This window comes from Calidris pugnax, unplaced genomic scaffold (assembly GCF_001431845.1).
Source record: "Calidris pugnax isolate Ruff unplaced genomic scaffold, ASM143184v1 scaffold460, whole genome shotgun sequence".
In the NCBI taxonomy this organism is placed as follows: domain Eukaryota; kingdom Metazoa; phylum Chordata; class Aves; order Charadriiformes; family Scolopacidae; genus Calidris; species Calidris pugnax.
In genome coordinates, this window is record NW_015091195.1 from 104,491 (window position 1) to 120,212 (window position 15,722).

The 15,722-nt window shown below is 50.4% G+C and overlaps 1 protein-coding gene across 1 annotated transcript in view; it reads left to right on the forward strand.

The window, feature by feature from the left end:
• The window catches only part of PIAS3 (protein inhibitor of activated STAT 3), a 23,233-nt gene that overhangs the window by 2,804 nt on the left and 4,707 nt on the right, over nucleotides 1-15,722 (forward strand). Inside the window, 10 exon segments of the mRNA XM_014959603.1 lie at nucleotides 2,168-2,627; nucleotides 6,688-6,772; nucleotides 7,344-7,394; nucleotides 8,796-8,886; nucleotides 10,098-10,232; nucleotides 11,001-11,106; nucleotides 12,433-12,506; nucleotides 12,978-13,138; nucleotides 13,992-14,128; nucleotides 14,560-14,814. Of these exon segments, the coding sequence (XP_014815089.1) occupies nucleotides 2,168-2,627; nucleotides 6,688-6,772; nucleotides 7,344-7,394; nucleotides 8,796-8,886; nucleotides 10,098-10,232; nucleotides 11,001-11,106; nucleotides 12,433-12,506; nucleotides 12,978-13,138; nucleotides 13,992-14,128; nucleotides 14,560-14,814 (1,555 nt within the window).

A 15,722-nucleotide genomic window follows, 5' to 3' on the forward strand; every position in this document is an offset into this window, starting at 1 on the left:
GGAGGTTTTGGGGTACAGAGGTAGGTTTTGGGGGGCATGGAGGCAGGTTTTGGGGTGCAGAGGCAGGGTTTGGGGGCACAGAGGCAGGTTTGGGGGGCAGAGGCAGGTTTTGGGGGGCAGGAGGAGGGCGCAGAGAGCGTGTAACATGGTAGTGCTGCACCAGTGCTCACGGCTGGATGGGGTTTCATCTCCCTCCACTCTCTTTTTCTCGTTTTTTTAGGAGTCAGAGTGTGTCACCACCTTTGCCCACCAGACTGTGGAATATGAAATTGCCCCTGGTAACTAATTCCAAAGCTGATTTTTTTTTATTTTTTTATTTTTTTTCCTTCCTCTCCTTGTTGATGGTTTAATATTTCCCTCCCCCTTTGCCCCCGGCTGGAATAAAGCTCTGATCTGGCTGAAGTGGCCTAGGAATCCCCTTCCCTGTGCTGGGAACAGGGAGAAATTTGGGAACGGGCACCTTTTTGGTCTCCAGCCATGACAAAAACATAATTCTCCAGAGTATTATTTGCCCCAAATCTTTCCAGCGGTGCCCAAATTTGGATACAACCTCACGGCGTGGTCTTTCTCCTTCCCCCTAAAATTTAAGCCTGATCACAGCAGGAGTGGCAGAACATTAAGGATAATTCTGGGCCTGGCTCCGTGCACAGGTTTTACATTGTCCCCCCCCGTGGTGGAGGGGGGGGGAACAGTCCTTTTGGTGGAGCTTGGTGTTATTTGAGGCTTCTTGGAGTTTATTTTTCAATCTCTGCTCCCTTTTCCTGGTCCATCCATCTCCCCCTCACCCCCTTTTCTTAATTCCTCGCCAGGAGTTTGTTTAAGCTTTTTCCCATCTGTGTCTCATTGTGAAAACAAGACGAGCCCAGTTGAAAACGAAACGGTTTCTCCTTATAAAGCCCTTAGTTGGCTTCGAACCTTTCTTCCTTTATTTTTAAATTCCTTTATTTAAAAAGACCCAACGGTGAGTCCCCTGCAAAGAGAAGAGCTTTTGAGGACGTGCCTTGTTCAGCAGCGGCACGATCGGACTCGAGTCTGCTGCGGATCCAGCCTCAGGTGCCCTCCTCCAGGAGCTCTCGTTTCCCATCTTTTATGGCAATAAAGAGTTTTGTTTTTTGGTTTTATTTTTTCCCTGCTGCTCCGAGCAGGAACCGGAGAGGCTTCGGGGGGTAGAGGAGAGTCCACAGCTGCCGCAGCGGTGGTGACACAGCCCTCCTATGTCACGAGTGCCAGCCTTTTTTTAAGGGGAATTGTGAGGAACTGTGAATCTCGTGCCGCCGAGCCATGCTACACTCCTCTCCCGCCGCTCCGAGGGCTCTGGCCGAGGGATTTCTGGGAATAATGGATGTGGGAAGGGGTCATTTCCTTTGCCAGGAGTGTCAGGGATGAATATCTGATGGATGTGCATCCCTCCTGTATCTTTAAGGCCTTTAAAACGGGCACTGTCAAAGTTGAGAGACCCCAAGTCGAGCTTTTGCTGCTTAAATGATAGTTTTCCTGCTGCTGACGAGGGGAAAAAACACGTAAATCTCCTTATCTCTTCCTCTCCTTCCTTTTGGGGGGGAGGAAGGGCCAGCTGTCACTCTGGTTTTGGTAAATTCAGCTGAAACCATGATAAAACTTAATCATTTTTCTCTTTAACCCCTAACTTCTCACCCAGCAAAGGTAACGAGCAAATCCATGCGACCTGATGGGTTTTTTTCTACACAAAACCTGAATCTGGCTCCCAGTCTGTTCCACACCAGGGACCACAACGGGGCTTGTTGTCATGGCCATGGCTTTACCAAATACTTCCCTTTTTCTCTCCCCCTGGGAGGTGGTGTTTTTGGGAACACGACCCTCACACAGCAAATTCAGCTGCTTTAAAGCCCCTCAATGCATAGAGCACAATCAATGAAACTGCCTGATAAACCCTGACCTGCTGGTGGTTGTGGAAGCTCCATCAGCTCAGGAATTGATTTTTGCATTTCCAGATCCAAGCAGGGTATCCGAAAGTGGAAACAAATCTAAAATATTTACCTCTACAGAGGACAAAGGGGAACTTCTGACCTGACAGTGTCTCTTTTAAGGCCTCCACCACCTTCCTCAGTGAAGCTGTGGCTTGTTTTTTGGGTTGTTTTCTGCTCCCGCCGCAGCTGTAACACGGTGCTTGTTTTGATTTTTCTTGCAGCATATGGTTATGAGCTTTAGGGTATCGGAGCTGCAGGTTCTCCTGGGCTTTGCTGGAAGGAACAAAAGTGGAAGGAAGCACGAGCTCCTCACAAAAGCCTTACAGCTGCTGAAATCTGGCTGCAGCCCGGCCGTCCAGATGAAAATCAAAGAACTTTACCGGCGGAGGTTCCCCAGGAAGATCTTAACCCCTTCGGACTTGTCCATGCTCCACATCCAGGCTGGGCAGTTGCCCTCGGCCACCGCGTTGACGCAGGGGACGGTGTGTCACCTGCCCTATGACCACGGCTCGGCCACCGTGGCGGCGGCTCTGCTGCCCCCGACGCCGGTGCTGGGTCCCAAACACGAGGCGGACGTTCAGCACCTCTCACCCCCCGTCCATCCCGTCCACCCCGACGTCAAGATGAAGAGGTTGCCCTTCTACGACGTCTACGATGAGCTGATCAAACCCACCACCTTAGGTATGTGGGGAACTGCTCGCTCCTCCTGCTCTTTGGAGGCTCCTGGGCTTTGCTCTGGGATGGAGAAGATGGAGCAGGAAGGGCTTCATCGGGACGGATTCAAAAGGCTGATGATATCCAGTGGGATTTTGTAGACTCATAGAAAGGTTTGGGGTGGAAGGGACTTTAAAATCATCTAGTTCCCTGAGCAGGGCCACCTCCCACCAGCCCAGGTTGCTCCAAGCCCCCTCCAACCTGCCCTTCAACCCCTCCAGGGATGGGGCAGCCACAGCTTCTCTGGGCAACCTGGGCCAGGCTCTCACCACTCTCAAAATAAACAAATTCTTCCCAAAATCTAACCTCAAAACCCTTCCTCTCGTCCCATCGCTCCCCTCCCCAATCAAGAGTCCCCCCCATCTCTCCTGGAGCCCCTTGAGGGACTGGAAGGGGCTCCAAGGTCTCCCCGGAGCCTTCTCTTCTCCAGGCTGAATCACAGAATGGTTTGGGTTGGAAGGGACCTCAAAGACCATCCAGTTCCCCCCGCCCTGCCCTGGGCAGGGACACCTCCCACCAGACCAGGTTGCTCCAAGCCCCCTCCAACTTGACCTTGAACCCCTCCAGGGATGGGGCAGCCACAGCTTCTCGGGGCAACCTGGGCCAGGCTCTCACCACCCTCCAAATAAACAAGTTCTTCCCAATATTTCACCTCAATCTTCCATTTTTCAGCTCAAAACCTTTTCCCCTCATCCCATCGCTCCTCTCCCCAATCAAGAGTCCTCCCTCCAACTTTCCTGGAGCCCCTTGAGGGACTGGAAGGGGCTTCAAGGTCTCCCTGGAGCCTTCTCTTCTCCAGGCTGAACCCCCCCAACTCAGAGCTTTTGAACCCGTAACTTCCCACCCCAACCTGTGGGAGCTGCCAGAAACGGAAGCTTTTAGTTGCTTGTCTGTCTCATTCCAAATTTATTTGCATGAAAAAGGGTATTTCTTTCCCAGCTGACACCATTTCTGTTAAGTGTATGTTTTATAGGCGTATATAAGTTTTGGATTATTTACTGTTTTCACCCAGTAGAGCCTGGGGGGGGGTTGATTTGCGTTGGGAATCCTGAAAGCTTTCCCTGGGCTGGCATGTCAGAGAATAAAAACGTGGATAAATTGGCACAGGCTGCCCTTTCTGAACACATCAGTGGGTGCCAGGAGAGTTAATTACGAAAAGTGGGTTTGTTATTTTTGCAAACAATGGGCGGTGCCGCTGCCAGCAAAACCCTGCGCCGCCTTTGAGTCTTAATTCTGCCTTAATTAAATAAGAGCAGAAGCAGGGGCTGGCAGGAGGGCCAAGGGACTGGTGCTTCCCTGTTGGTGAAAAAAAAACAACCCCAAATTCCAGAAAAGTTGTGTATTTGCTGGAATCCTTCAAATCCTGGGGGGAAGACCCACGGTGTGGGGTTGGCCCCATAATTGGTGGTGGCTTTGGAAGCGCCGCTGCACTCGGGGTGCTTTGAACCCACACAAAAAAAACAAAGGGAGGTTTAGTCTGGTTTTTAGAATAAGTTTGAAGTTGTATTTTTACTTTAGGTTAAGCCCTTCTGGCCTCTCCAGCCTAGATCCACCCATCTTAGGCCTTTTAAATGGTTTTAGTTTGGATCTGGGGTTGTTTTTCTTGCATATAAACATAGCAATGTGTGCCGGAGCGGAGATAAGTATATCCCAACTCCAACCAAAACCTCTGTGCTTTTTTAGGGGCTTGGTTTCGTTCCTGTTTTGCTAAAAATTGCCTTTTTTTTTTTTTTTGGGTTTGGCTTTGTTCGGTCTCTCAGAGAACCTGTGGTTAAGCCTCTTCCCTGAAATGGGATACTCGCCCTGCAAAAGGCATTATTTTTATTTATTTATTTATTTTCTCTCCTTTATTTCTGTGTCGGTGCTTGAGCTTGAAAGAGTTTTTATGTAATTCCTGGGGGATTGTGGACTTTTCTCTTTGGCTCTTTGGTGGTTTGTGTCTTTCTTCTCCCTTTCGCTGCGTAAACATCCCCTTCCCATTCTGTTCTTTTAGTTTCTTGGGGCAATTTGTTATAAATATGCAGATACGAAGGTCGGGGTGACAGAAAAAAAGCTAGAAATAAGCAATATGTGGGTGGGATAAATGAAAATAGGGATGAAGGGGGTGATGATGGGTGAAGACAGGGAGGTGGGGTTAATGATAAAGCCTCTTGGTCCGTGGGGACGGAGTGGCTTTACCCCAGCTGGGTTTGGAGCAGGATTTTGCCATCGAGGAGTGAAAAGTTCAAGGAGAAAAGTCCTGAGATGGGGAAATTTGGAGGAATTTGGACCGGTCTGGGGGCTGCCAGTCTGTGGCTGCTGCCGGTCCATCCATGTGGGGAAGATCTGGCAGGTCATCATCTGGCAGGGAGGGAGCTCAGGGCCTCTCATTCCTGGCGTTCCTGAGCTGCAGGAGGCTGGAGAAGCCAAACCCCCTCGCCCCGCTGAGGAATTTGGGCTCCAATTTGGGGTTTTTTTTGGGGGAGGCCAGCGCAAGGGTGTCCCTCTCCCAGGGCAGGTGGCACCGGGGACGGAGCCAACCTTCTCCTCTGCGGGTCTGTAGTCACCTCAGATGTAAGATTTACACACATTTCACTGCATTAACATCCTCAGCTTCCTTTTCCCAGGGCTGGGGGGGGACTCTCCACATCCCAGATGCTCAGGATCCCTCCTGATGGGTGTAAAAAATGGGTGTAGAAAAGGCCAAATCGGCTCTTCGGCAAATTACATTTACGGCTTTCGTTCTAGGATGCTGCTACTTTGCAAATATTAATAAAATAGCTCCTGTTTGTGGTGTGGGAGGCAGACACCGAGGGGGAAGCTCAAGCATGAAAGAGGTAGAGACTTGGTTGAGGTCAGGGTGAGAGCAGGGAAAATTCTGGGTTAGTTTTACGTGTTTCTTGCCCCAAACGTTTTTCACCGTGCTCCTCGCTAACCCCGGCGGAGAATTCGTGATTCTCCCATAACGTGGGTTTCTCACCGATTATTTTGAATCGAGGCCACGGCTGGTTTTCTCTAAATTCATCCCTGTGCTCAGGGAGAAAATGATTACTGTTGGGCAGCTGCACTTACTCCATAACCACAGTAATTAGTGTAATTTCCAGGGCAGTGGGCGATCTCTGGCGCTCCCTGAGCTCCGCGTTCCATCCCTCTTTGCCCACCCTGTCTCCTCATCCCTGAGGCTGTTCATTGACCTAGGAGAGCAAAATAGGGGGTGTTTCCCCATTTCTTGGTTATTTGCCATCCCTACAAGCCACTGTCCTTCCCAGGCCTCACTTTCCCTTGTAAATAAAAAGATGGAAATTGAACTGAAAACCTTTCTGCCTTGAAACCCAGACCTGGTTCCGTGGTCAAGGACTTGGAGGGCTCCAGAATGAGCTGTGATTGAATTTACTGGACTCTGTCACAGAATCCCAGAATCTTCTAGGTTGGAAGGGACCTTCAAGATCATCTTGTCCAACCGTCAACCCAACTGACAAAAATAGACACCCCCACAACAGACAAGGAGCATCATCACTAAACCATCCCTCCCAGCACCACATCAACCCGGCTTTTGAACACCTCCAGGGATGGGGCCTCAACCCCCTCCCTGGGCAGCCCATTCCAAGGGCTGAGAACCCTTTCAGGGAAAAAATTGTTCCTAATATCCAGCCTGAACCTCCCCTGGGGCAACTTGAGGCCATTTCCTCTCGTCCTGTCGCCTGGGACTTGAGAAAAGAGACCGACCCCCACCTCTCTACACCCTCCTTTCAGGGAGTTGGAGAGAGCAAGAAGGTCTCCCCTCAGCCTCCTCTTCTCCAGGCTGAACACCCCCAGCTCCCTCAGCCTCTCCTCATCAGACTTATTCTCCAGACCCCTCACCAGCTTTGTCGCCCTTCTCTGGACCCGCTCCAGCCCCTCAATGTCTTTTTTATGGTAGGGGGCCCAAAACTGGACACAGCACTCGAGGTGGGGCCTCACCAGTGCTTTGTTTCTCACAAGCCTTGGCCCCTGCAGGTGTAAAAATGACTTCACGACGATTTAATTTGTCTTAAATTCTCTCCTCCAGCCTCAACGAACAGTCAGCGGTTCGAGGAAGCTCACTTCACCTTCGCCCTCACCCCCCAGCAGGTTCAGCAGATCCTCACCTCCCGGTAAGTGAGTCGTTGGGATGCCCTGGGGAGCCCGTGGCTTCCCTCTGTCCCTGCTCCGGGAGAATAAAGTGCCAAATTGGGTGTAAAAAGGGGGAATTCCTCACTGTCAGTGCTGCTGGGCTGCTCACAGCCGTCGGGGACCAGCCGCGACGCCTGCGGAGTGGGATTATTGTGTGGAAGGAAGAAAATAAAACAGTTGGGGATAAAAACGTGGTAGTTCATCCCCAAATTTCAGACTATAAACCTGGGTCTATAAACATGACTGTTTGTTTGCACTGGCGAGTCTGGAGTTAATCTTATATTCTCAAAAACTCAGCAGGAGCAGGAATTATTGAGGTTGATTTTCTCTTTTTCCCAACTCTTCTCTTGGATGAGCTTTTGCTTTATGTCCTTGTTTGGGAATTTCACCTCCTGCTTCCAGCAGCTGTTACCTCTTTTTACCATTCAGATGCACTGGTTTTATTCAAAATACAACTCCCAGGCATCGATATCGATATAAATTAATAAAAATCTCACGCTGCTGTAGTTGTAATTCCCTTTTGACTCCTAAGACCTTCTTTTTCCCTTGCAGGGATATCTTACCAGGTGCCAAATGTGATTACACTGTACAGGTGCAATTAAGGTAAGGGGGGACATCTTTTTGATGAACTCATTAAGCCTTGTTCCCTGAGCTACCGCAGTGCTGGGAATTTATCCGAGGTTTTGCTCAATCCCTGCTTTTACCACTTGATTTGGTTGGAAATTTGAAATATTTGGTGCTGGATTTGGACGTGGGGGTTTTTATGGAGCGAGGGTTCAGCAACACCAAACCACGAGGCTCTTTCTGGTCTTGGGGAGGCTGAAGGAGCTGTCTCTGTGAGACACATCACTGCCACACGAGTTTCCTCAATTTTAAATGTAGTAAAATTCAAGTTTTTGCAGAGTTTTGCACTCTTAAATAGACCCCGCTTCGTTCTCTTCTCCCTTTTAATTCTTTGCCTGTTTGCAGAAGGCAGAATAAGATGCAGAAACAACATTGCCTTCAAATTTGAGCTTTTTTTTCCCTTTCACCCAGCTACTGCTCATGAAAATGCGAGATGTGTTGGAGGGTGTGAGGAGAAGAACACATCCAAGAGCTTCCTGGGTTCCCCTCTGGTTCTTGCTGGGGCGGATATTTCAGCTCCTGCAGCTCTGAGCAGGAACAGAGGAGGCTCTTGCCCGACGTTCAACCCTTGGCAGGGTTAAAAAATGTTAAATTTTCTTATCGGGGGGGTTGGACTTGGCAAAGAGACAGAGGATGACTCCGTAAGCTCAGAAAAAAAATAAAGAGATGGGTTTAGAGCTTGGGTTGTGATATCTGGGAGTGTGAAGAAAAGCAGTTATTTGAAATGAAAAGCCTTTGATTCCACCCGAAAGGGAACCTGGTGGCTTTCAGGGAGGCGTTCTCTATTAATTAGGGGGCTGTAACGAGGTCTCTCTGATTTTTTTGGGGCAAATGGTGGTGGTTTTCCTGCTGTGCCCATCTGTGCCACTCGGTGCTGGTGGAGCCTGTTCCCTGAAAGGCTTCAGGGGGTGGTGGATGCTTGGAAAGGTCCCTTCTGTAACGCAGAAAAATACCCCACGTGGGTTTCAGAAGGGCCAGTTTGGGTGTATTTTGCCTCTTAATATGTTTTGGGCTTTGGAGGTAAACCAGAATTTAGCAGATAATCCACTGGGAAGCTTTTAGGAGTCTCCTGGGGTCTCACTTTGGGTCAAAAAGAACTTTTTAATTCCTCAGGTGCTTTCGTGGAGGGGTAATTCCTTGCCTCTTGAAGCGCTGCAGAACCTCTGGGTGAAGAACACCCACAAAAACACATGTAGGGCCATTCATCTACTTAGATCTTTCCACCCATTGATATGTCCCACTTGGAAAAATGCTTTTTTTCCCCTTTTTTCAGGCTTTGCTGGAAATAGGGGTTTTTTTCCCCTTTTTCCAGGTTTGGCTGCTGTTTTTTATTTTCATGAGTGTTGCCACTCACCCAATTTCTTCCCCCCTGCTTTTTAGGTTTTGCTTGTGTGAAACCAGCTGTCCCCAAGAAGATTATTTCCCTCCTAATTTATTTGTCAAGGTCAACGGAAAACTCTGTCCCCTGCCCGTGAGTAAATCTTATTCCTTCCTGTTATCTTTTAGCCTAAAACCTGCCCCTTTTAGGCAGCTGCAGCTCCCGGGGGGGGCGCGGGGGGAATGGATTTTCTGGTGATTAAAGATTTGACTTGAAGAAACGACGTGGTCAGATGCAAAACTGATTTCGTGTTGGCGATGAAAAGCTGCTCTTTGGTTCAAGGACTGTGCTCTTGAATTAAAGAATATGCAAACTTTGGGCCTGATTGGTTTATTTTTTTTTTTTCCGAGATTCCGTCTTGGTTTTGGTTTGGTTTTTTTTTTCTTTGACAAGAAACTTGGTAATAAAAATGCAGAGTGAAATGTGAGATCAATGGAATCAGTTTATTGCCTTGCCATCAAACCTGCAGAACGGCCTCCGAGCCGCTCCCTTCCTGCTCTGAGAGATTTGCATTTCTTTTTTTTTTTTTTTCAAATATTCTGGCTGGTTTTTGGCCGAGGCGATTAAGTAAACCCGCTTTAAAATAAAAATAAATAGAGAAGGGGTTGTTTCTGGCCTCGTGGGGTGGAAAGAGGGAAGCGGGTGGGAGATGGGAGGTGGGTAAAGGGTTGTGTCCCCCCCTGGTTTCTGCTGGCAGAGGAGGTTTTTTAGTTTTTTAGCCTTCCTTTGGGTGAGTCATTTGTTGGTTTTACTTCCGCTCAAACCGCTGGGCGGCTGCTGAATCAGCCTCGAGCTGCCCGCTCGAACCCGGAGTGATGAGATAAAAAAACCAAAAAACTGGCCTTGAATCTCTCTGAATTACAGAAAAGACACCCGTGGGCTGGGTGGGTTTCTAACGAAGCTGGGATGTGGCTGTAACGAAGCAAAAATGAGATCAGCGTGAGATTTGTCACCGGATGTTAATTTTTTTTGCCTTCCCAGCCTCCTTGGACTGGGTTTGGCTGTTAATTTGGTGCCTTTTGGCTGTTAATTCAGTGCCCCAACAGTTCTGGGGGGGGGTCCAGCTGGTGATGAGAGCACCCCCAGCACCCTCGTGAGTGAAAGGATAAGGGGGGACCCTCTACTTTTAATTTCTTAAGGAAAAATGACGTACAACTTTGAGGTTTTAGAGAAATTCTCACCCCAGCTCTGGGGTGGGAGGCGAAGAGTGAAGAAATGGGGTTTGGAGGTTCTTGTGTGCGGCCCCAAACCTCGGGGTGGGTTTATTTTTCCTCTGTGGGGTGATGTGTGTCTCTCTTTTGCAGGGTTATCTCCCCCCCACCAAGAACGGCGTGGAGCCCAAGCGACCCAGCCGCCCCGTCAACATCACCCCCTTGGCACGGCTCTCGGCCACCGTCCCCAACACCATCGTGGTCAACTGGTCCTCAGAGTTTGGCAGGGTGGGTGCCATCAAAGCTGGTTTTCCCCTTTTTGCTGCAGGATCAAGCTTGGTTTTTTTGGCAGCTGTGCAAAAAGGAGGGAGGTGACTGTGCCCCTGGACTCGGCACTGGTGAGGCCACACCTCGAGTGTTGGGTCCAGTTTTGGGCACCTCAATCCAAGAGAGATCTGGAGGTGCTGGAGCGAGTGCAGAGGAGGGCGACGAAGGTGGGGAAGGGCCTAGAGGACAAATCATATGAAGAGCAGCTGAAGGAGCTGGGGCTGTTTAGTGTGAGGAAGAGGAGGCTGAGGGGAGACCTCATCACTCTCTACAACTACTTGAAAGGACACTGTAGAGAGGTTGGTGCTGGTCTCTTCTCACAGGTAATTAGTGACAGAACGAGAGGGAACGGCTTCAAGCTCCAACAGGGGAGGTTTAGATTGAACATTAGGAAGGAATCACAGAATCACAGAATCTTCTAGGTTGGAAGGGACCTTCAAGATCATCTTGTCCAACCGTCAACCCAACTGACAAAAATAGACACCCACACAACAAACAAGGGGAGTCCCCATCCCTGGCTGTGTTTAAGGGCCGTTTAGATGCGGTGCTGAGGGACATGGTGTAGGGGAGGACTTTGTAGAGTAGGGGAGATGGTTGGACTCGATGATCCCAAGGGTCTCTTCCAACCTCAATGATTCTATGATTCTAAGGAGAGCCCCCCCTCCGCCCCCTCTCCTTTCTGGTGGGTTTTTCTAGGTCTGAGCAGTGTCGTTGTCTTCTCCCCAACAGAACTACTCGCTCTCCGTGTACCTGGTGAAGCAGCTGACGTCGGTGACGCTGCTCCAGAAGCTGAGAGCCAAAGGCATCCGGAATCCAGACCATTCCCGAGCCCTCAGTAAGTTCCTCTTGGGAAGGTGAGACCCTGCTTGGGCTGATCCTGGGGGGGACAGGAGATGGTTGGAATTAGCAGCACCTTTGTCCCTTCTCGTTTGTGGGGTTCTCTTGATGAGAACTCACCAGGAAGGTAAGGCCAAGTGTTGGGTCCTGCCCTTGGGTCACACCAACCCCCTGCAGATCTCCAGGCTGGGGGCAGAGTGGCTGGAGCTGAAAAGGGACCTGGGGAGCTGGTTTAGTGATGGTTTTTGTCAGAGTTAGGTTGATGGTGCTGAGGGACATGGTGTAGGGGAGGACTTTGTAGAGTAGGGGAGATGGTTGGACTCAATGATCCCAAGGGTCTCTTCCAACCTAGACAATTCTATGATTCTCTGGTTGGACTGGGTGATCTTAAAGGTCCCTTCCAACCTGGAAAATTCTATGATTGTAAAGATTAGGGGTTATTTCTCAGCGATGCCACTCAACAGAGCTCTAAATCAGTCTGTTCCTCAGTTCACTGCCAGTCTCTGGGGTGGTGCTCCCAGTTTGTGCTGTGGTGGGAAGTGTAGGGAGAACTCACCAGGAAGGGAAGGCCAAGTGTTGGGTCCTGCCCTTGGGTCGGGTTCTCTTGATGAGAACTCACCAGGAAGGTAAGGCCAAGTGTTGGGTCCTGCCCTTGGGTCACACCAACCCCCTGCAGATCTCCAGGCTGGGGGCAGAGTGGCTGGAGCTGAAAAGGGACCTGGGGAGCTGGTTTAGTGATGGTTTTTGTCAGAGTTAGGTTGATGGTGCTGAGGGACATGGTGTAGGGGAGGACTTTGTAGAGTAGGGGAGATGGTTGGACTCAATGATCCCAAGGGTCTCTTCCAACCTAGACAATTCTATGATTCTCTGGTTGGACTGGGTGATCTTAAAGGTCCCTTCCAACCTGGAAAATTCTATGATTGTAAAGATTAGGGGTTATTTCTCAGCGATGCCACTCAACAGAGCTCTAAATCAGTCTGTTCCTCAGTTCACTGCCAGTCTCTGGGGTGGTGCTCCCAGTTTGTGCTGTGGTGGGAAGTGTTCTACCCTCAAAATACACCCTGTTTCCAACAAACCAACCTTTCCCCCGTGCTGCCCCTGCACAGGCAGCTTAAAACCTCTGAGGGAGAGACTTGTCTCTTTGGGCTCCTCTTGCCAAGGAACCATCAGCCTGAAAGTCCCAACGTCTGTGCTGCCAGCATTGCCTGCCTGTAATTTGGATTATAAACCTCATGGTGCAAATTATAAATCGCTTCTGGACGTATTTGTGTGTGTAAAAAGGAGGAGGATGTTGAGAAAAGACCTTTTTTTCTCCTTTTTTCAGTCAAAGAAAAGCTAACGGCGGATCCCGACAGCGAGATAGCCACCACCAGTCTGCGAGTTTCCCTCATGTGTCCGGTAGGTTTTGACCTTTTTCTTCTTTTTTTTCTCAGCTGCTTTGGAGCAAGGTGAGAGCTGGTGCTGCCAAGAGCCCTGCTTTTATTGAAAACTCACCTTTGATTCCTCAAGAAGAGCAAAACCCCTTGCTTTTGGGTATAAAAAAAATTCCCGAGAAGGTGGGTTTTAACTGCGTTGCCAAAAATACCTTCTCTTGGCCCCATCCTTGTCTTTCCTTGACTATTAGCGTCTGTTTGAGGTGGAAGTGAGCTAAAAAACAAAGCAAAAAGGCAAAAATGCCCTCAGGAGAGCTTGTTTTCTCCCACATGTTAATTCTTTGTTGATATTTAACCTCGTTAAACGCACTGGGCGGGGGAGAGAAGGGAATAAATGGAATGACACCATTTAATAAATGGAATAACGTGATCTCGGTGCTGCGGGAGGTTTGGTTTGGGTGAAACCAGCTTGGTTTTCCTCTCTCTGCCCCCCCAGCTGGGGAAGATGAGGCTGATCGTGCCCTGCCGAGCCATCACCTGCAGCCACCTCCAGTGCTTCGACGCCGCGCTCTATCTCCAGATGAACGAGAAGAAACCCACCTGGACGTGTCCCGTGTGCGATAAGAAAGCCCCCTACGACAACCTGATAATCGATGGGTGAGCTCAGCAGGCTCCTTCCACACCTTTTAGCCCAGATAATATTTTTCTTGGAAGGCTTATCCTCTAATGCCAGCGTCTATCGGCAAGCTGCAGCCTCCAATAACTTAAAATCTGATTTTTTTAATTTTTTTTTTCTCATTCCCTAAACTGCTCCGGTGCCAATCTGGAGAGATTTCTCCCAAAAAGAACAAGAAGCCTTTGTCAAAGCCTTGGCTCCCTGGCTGCGGAGGCAGTAAGGAGGGAACCTGCTTTGAACAGAGCCCTCCTCTGTACCTCCACCAGCCCCCTCCTAAAACTAGACCTGCAGGTGATGCTGGCCTGGGTTTTAGAGCAGTAATTCTTTAGTCTGGAGAAGAGAAGGCTGAGGGGAGACCTTCTCAATGCCTACAAGTATCTCAAGGGAGGGTTGAAGGAGGAGGGAGCCAGACTCTTTTCAGTGGTTCCCAGTGAGAGGACGAGGGGCAACGGGCACAAGTTGGACCAGAAGAGGTTCCACTCAAATCTGAGGAGAAACTTCTTCACGGTGAGGGTGGCAGAGCCCTGGGACAGGCTGCCCAGGGAGGGTGTGGAGTCCCCTTTTAGTGGAGTCCCCTTCTTTTGGAGATTTTCAAGACCCCCCTGGATGCTCCTGAGTAACATGCTCTAGCTCTGGGCAATCCTGCTTCAGCAGGGGAGTTGGACTAGATGATCTCTAGGGTCCCTTCCAACTCTAAAATTCAGTGAAATTCAGTGAAATTCTCCCTGCCCCTTCAGCCTGAGTCCCCCTGTGGTTTCTGCCCTCCATCTGTGTGTATTTATCCGTGGTTCTGGGTGGTGTTTGCTCTCCCCAGCATCTCCTCTCACCCCGCAGGCTGTTCATGGAAATCCTCAACTCCTGCACGGACTGCGACGAGATTCAGTTCATGGAGGACGGTTCCTGGTGCCCCATGAAGCCCAAGAAGGAGAACCAGGAGCTTTGCCAGGCGTCTGCCTTCAGTGGCATCGAGGGTACGGGACCTACGCTCACCTCCTCTGCTTTTTAGAGATCTTTTGGGGTTGTGTTTTTTTTGCCAAAGCAACGTTTACACTTAATTTTTACATTTACAAAGCAATATTTCGGAGAGTTTCAGATCCCAGCTGGGAGTTCATAGTTGGGATCCCTCTGAAATACCAGGAGCGTGGCAGGCTCTTAGCACAGCCCCGTGGAGTAAGGGCTAGAAAAAAAACCCAAACAAAACACCAAAAAAACCCAAGGAAAATGCAGGTTCCTCTTAAAACTGCAGCATGAATTCCAGGTGGGCAATGGGGGACCTGACCCTTAGTCTTGGGCTGATGCTTCTGGGATGGGGTGTGGATTTGGAAGATTTTGTTGAGCTCGTAGAGGTTTTTCCTCCTCTCCATTTTGGCAGCTGATGCCTGGTTTTTCCTCTTCCCCACAGCCAGTTCTCTTTACACGGTGAGCTCCGAGGGCAAGAACTCTTCAGAGGGCAAAAAAAAAGTGGAAGTTATTGATCTGACCCTGGACAGTTCGTCGGACGAGGAGGAACCCCCTGCCAAGAAGCAGTGCCCGGGCTCCAGCGCGGCTCTTCCCACCACGGCGGGGCCCAAGGGGTGAGGCAGCACCAGAACCCACCCCCCAGCTCTGCTGGGTTTGGTTTCTCTTCCTTCCTGCTCTCTGCTTCCTTCCTTTCCCTGTTCCAGAAGGACAGGGAACTGCTGGAGAGGGTCCAGCAAAGGGCTGCGGGGATGAGGAAGGGAGGAGAAGAAGGAAAGGCTGAGGGACTTGGGGCTTTTGAGTCTGGAGAAGAGAAGGCTGAGGGGGGATCTCATCATTACCTAGAAATCCTTCCAGGGTGGGGGTCAGGAGGATGGGGCCAAGGAGGCCAATGGCATCCTGGGGGGCATCAAGAAGAGCGTGGAGAACCTCAAGGAAGGTCATCCTGCCCCTCTGCTCTGCCCTGGGGAGGCCCCAGCTGGAGCACTGGATTACCTAGAAATCCTTCAAGGGTGGGTGTCAGGAGGATGGGGCCAAGGAGGCCAATGGCATCCTGGGGGGCATCAAGAAGAGCGTGGAGAACCTCAAGGAAGGTCATCCTGCCCCTCTGCTCTGCCCTGGGGAGGCCCCAGCTGGAGCACTGGGACCAGTTGTGGGCTCCCCAGTTCCAGAAGGACAGGGAAGTGCTGGAGAGGGTCCAGCAAAGGGCTACGAGGATGCTGAGGGGCCTGGAGCATCTCTCTGGGGAGGAAAGGCTGAGGGACTTGGGGCTTTGGAGTCTGGAGAAGAGAAGGCTGAGGGGGGATCTGATCAAGGCCTGGAAATCCTTCCAGGGTGGGGGTCAGGAGGATGGGGCCAGGCTTTTTCCAGTGGTGCCCAGGGACAGGACAAGAGGGAACGGGCACAAACTTGAATAGAAGTTCCATCTCAACATGAGGAGGAACTTCTTCACTTTAAGGGTGGCAGAGCCCTGGCAGAGGCTGCCCAGAGAGGTGGTGGGGTCTCCTTCTCTGGAGACATCCCAAGCCCATCTGGACACATTCCTGTGGGACCTGCTCTGGGTTGACCTGCCCTGGCAGGGGGTTGGAGGAGATGATCTCCAGAGGT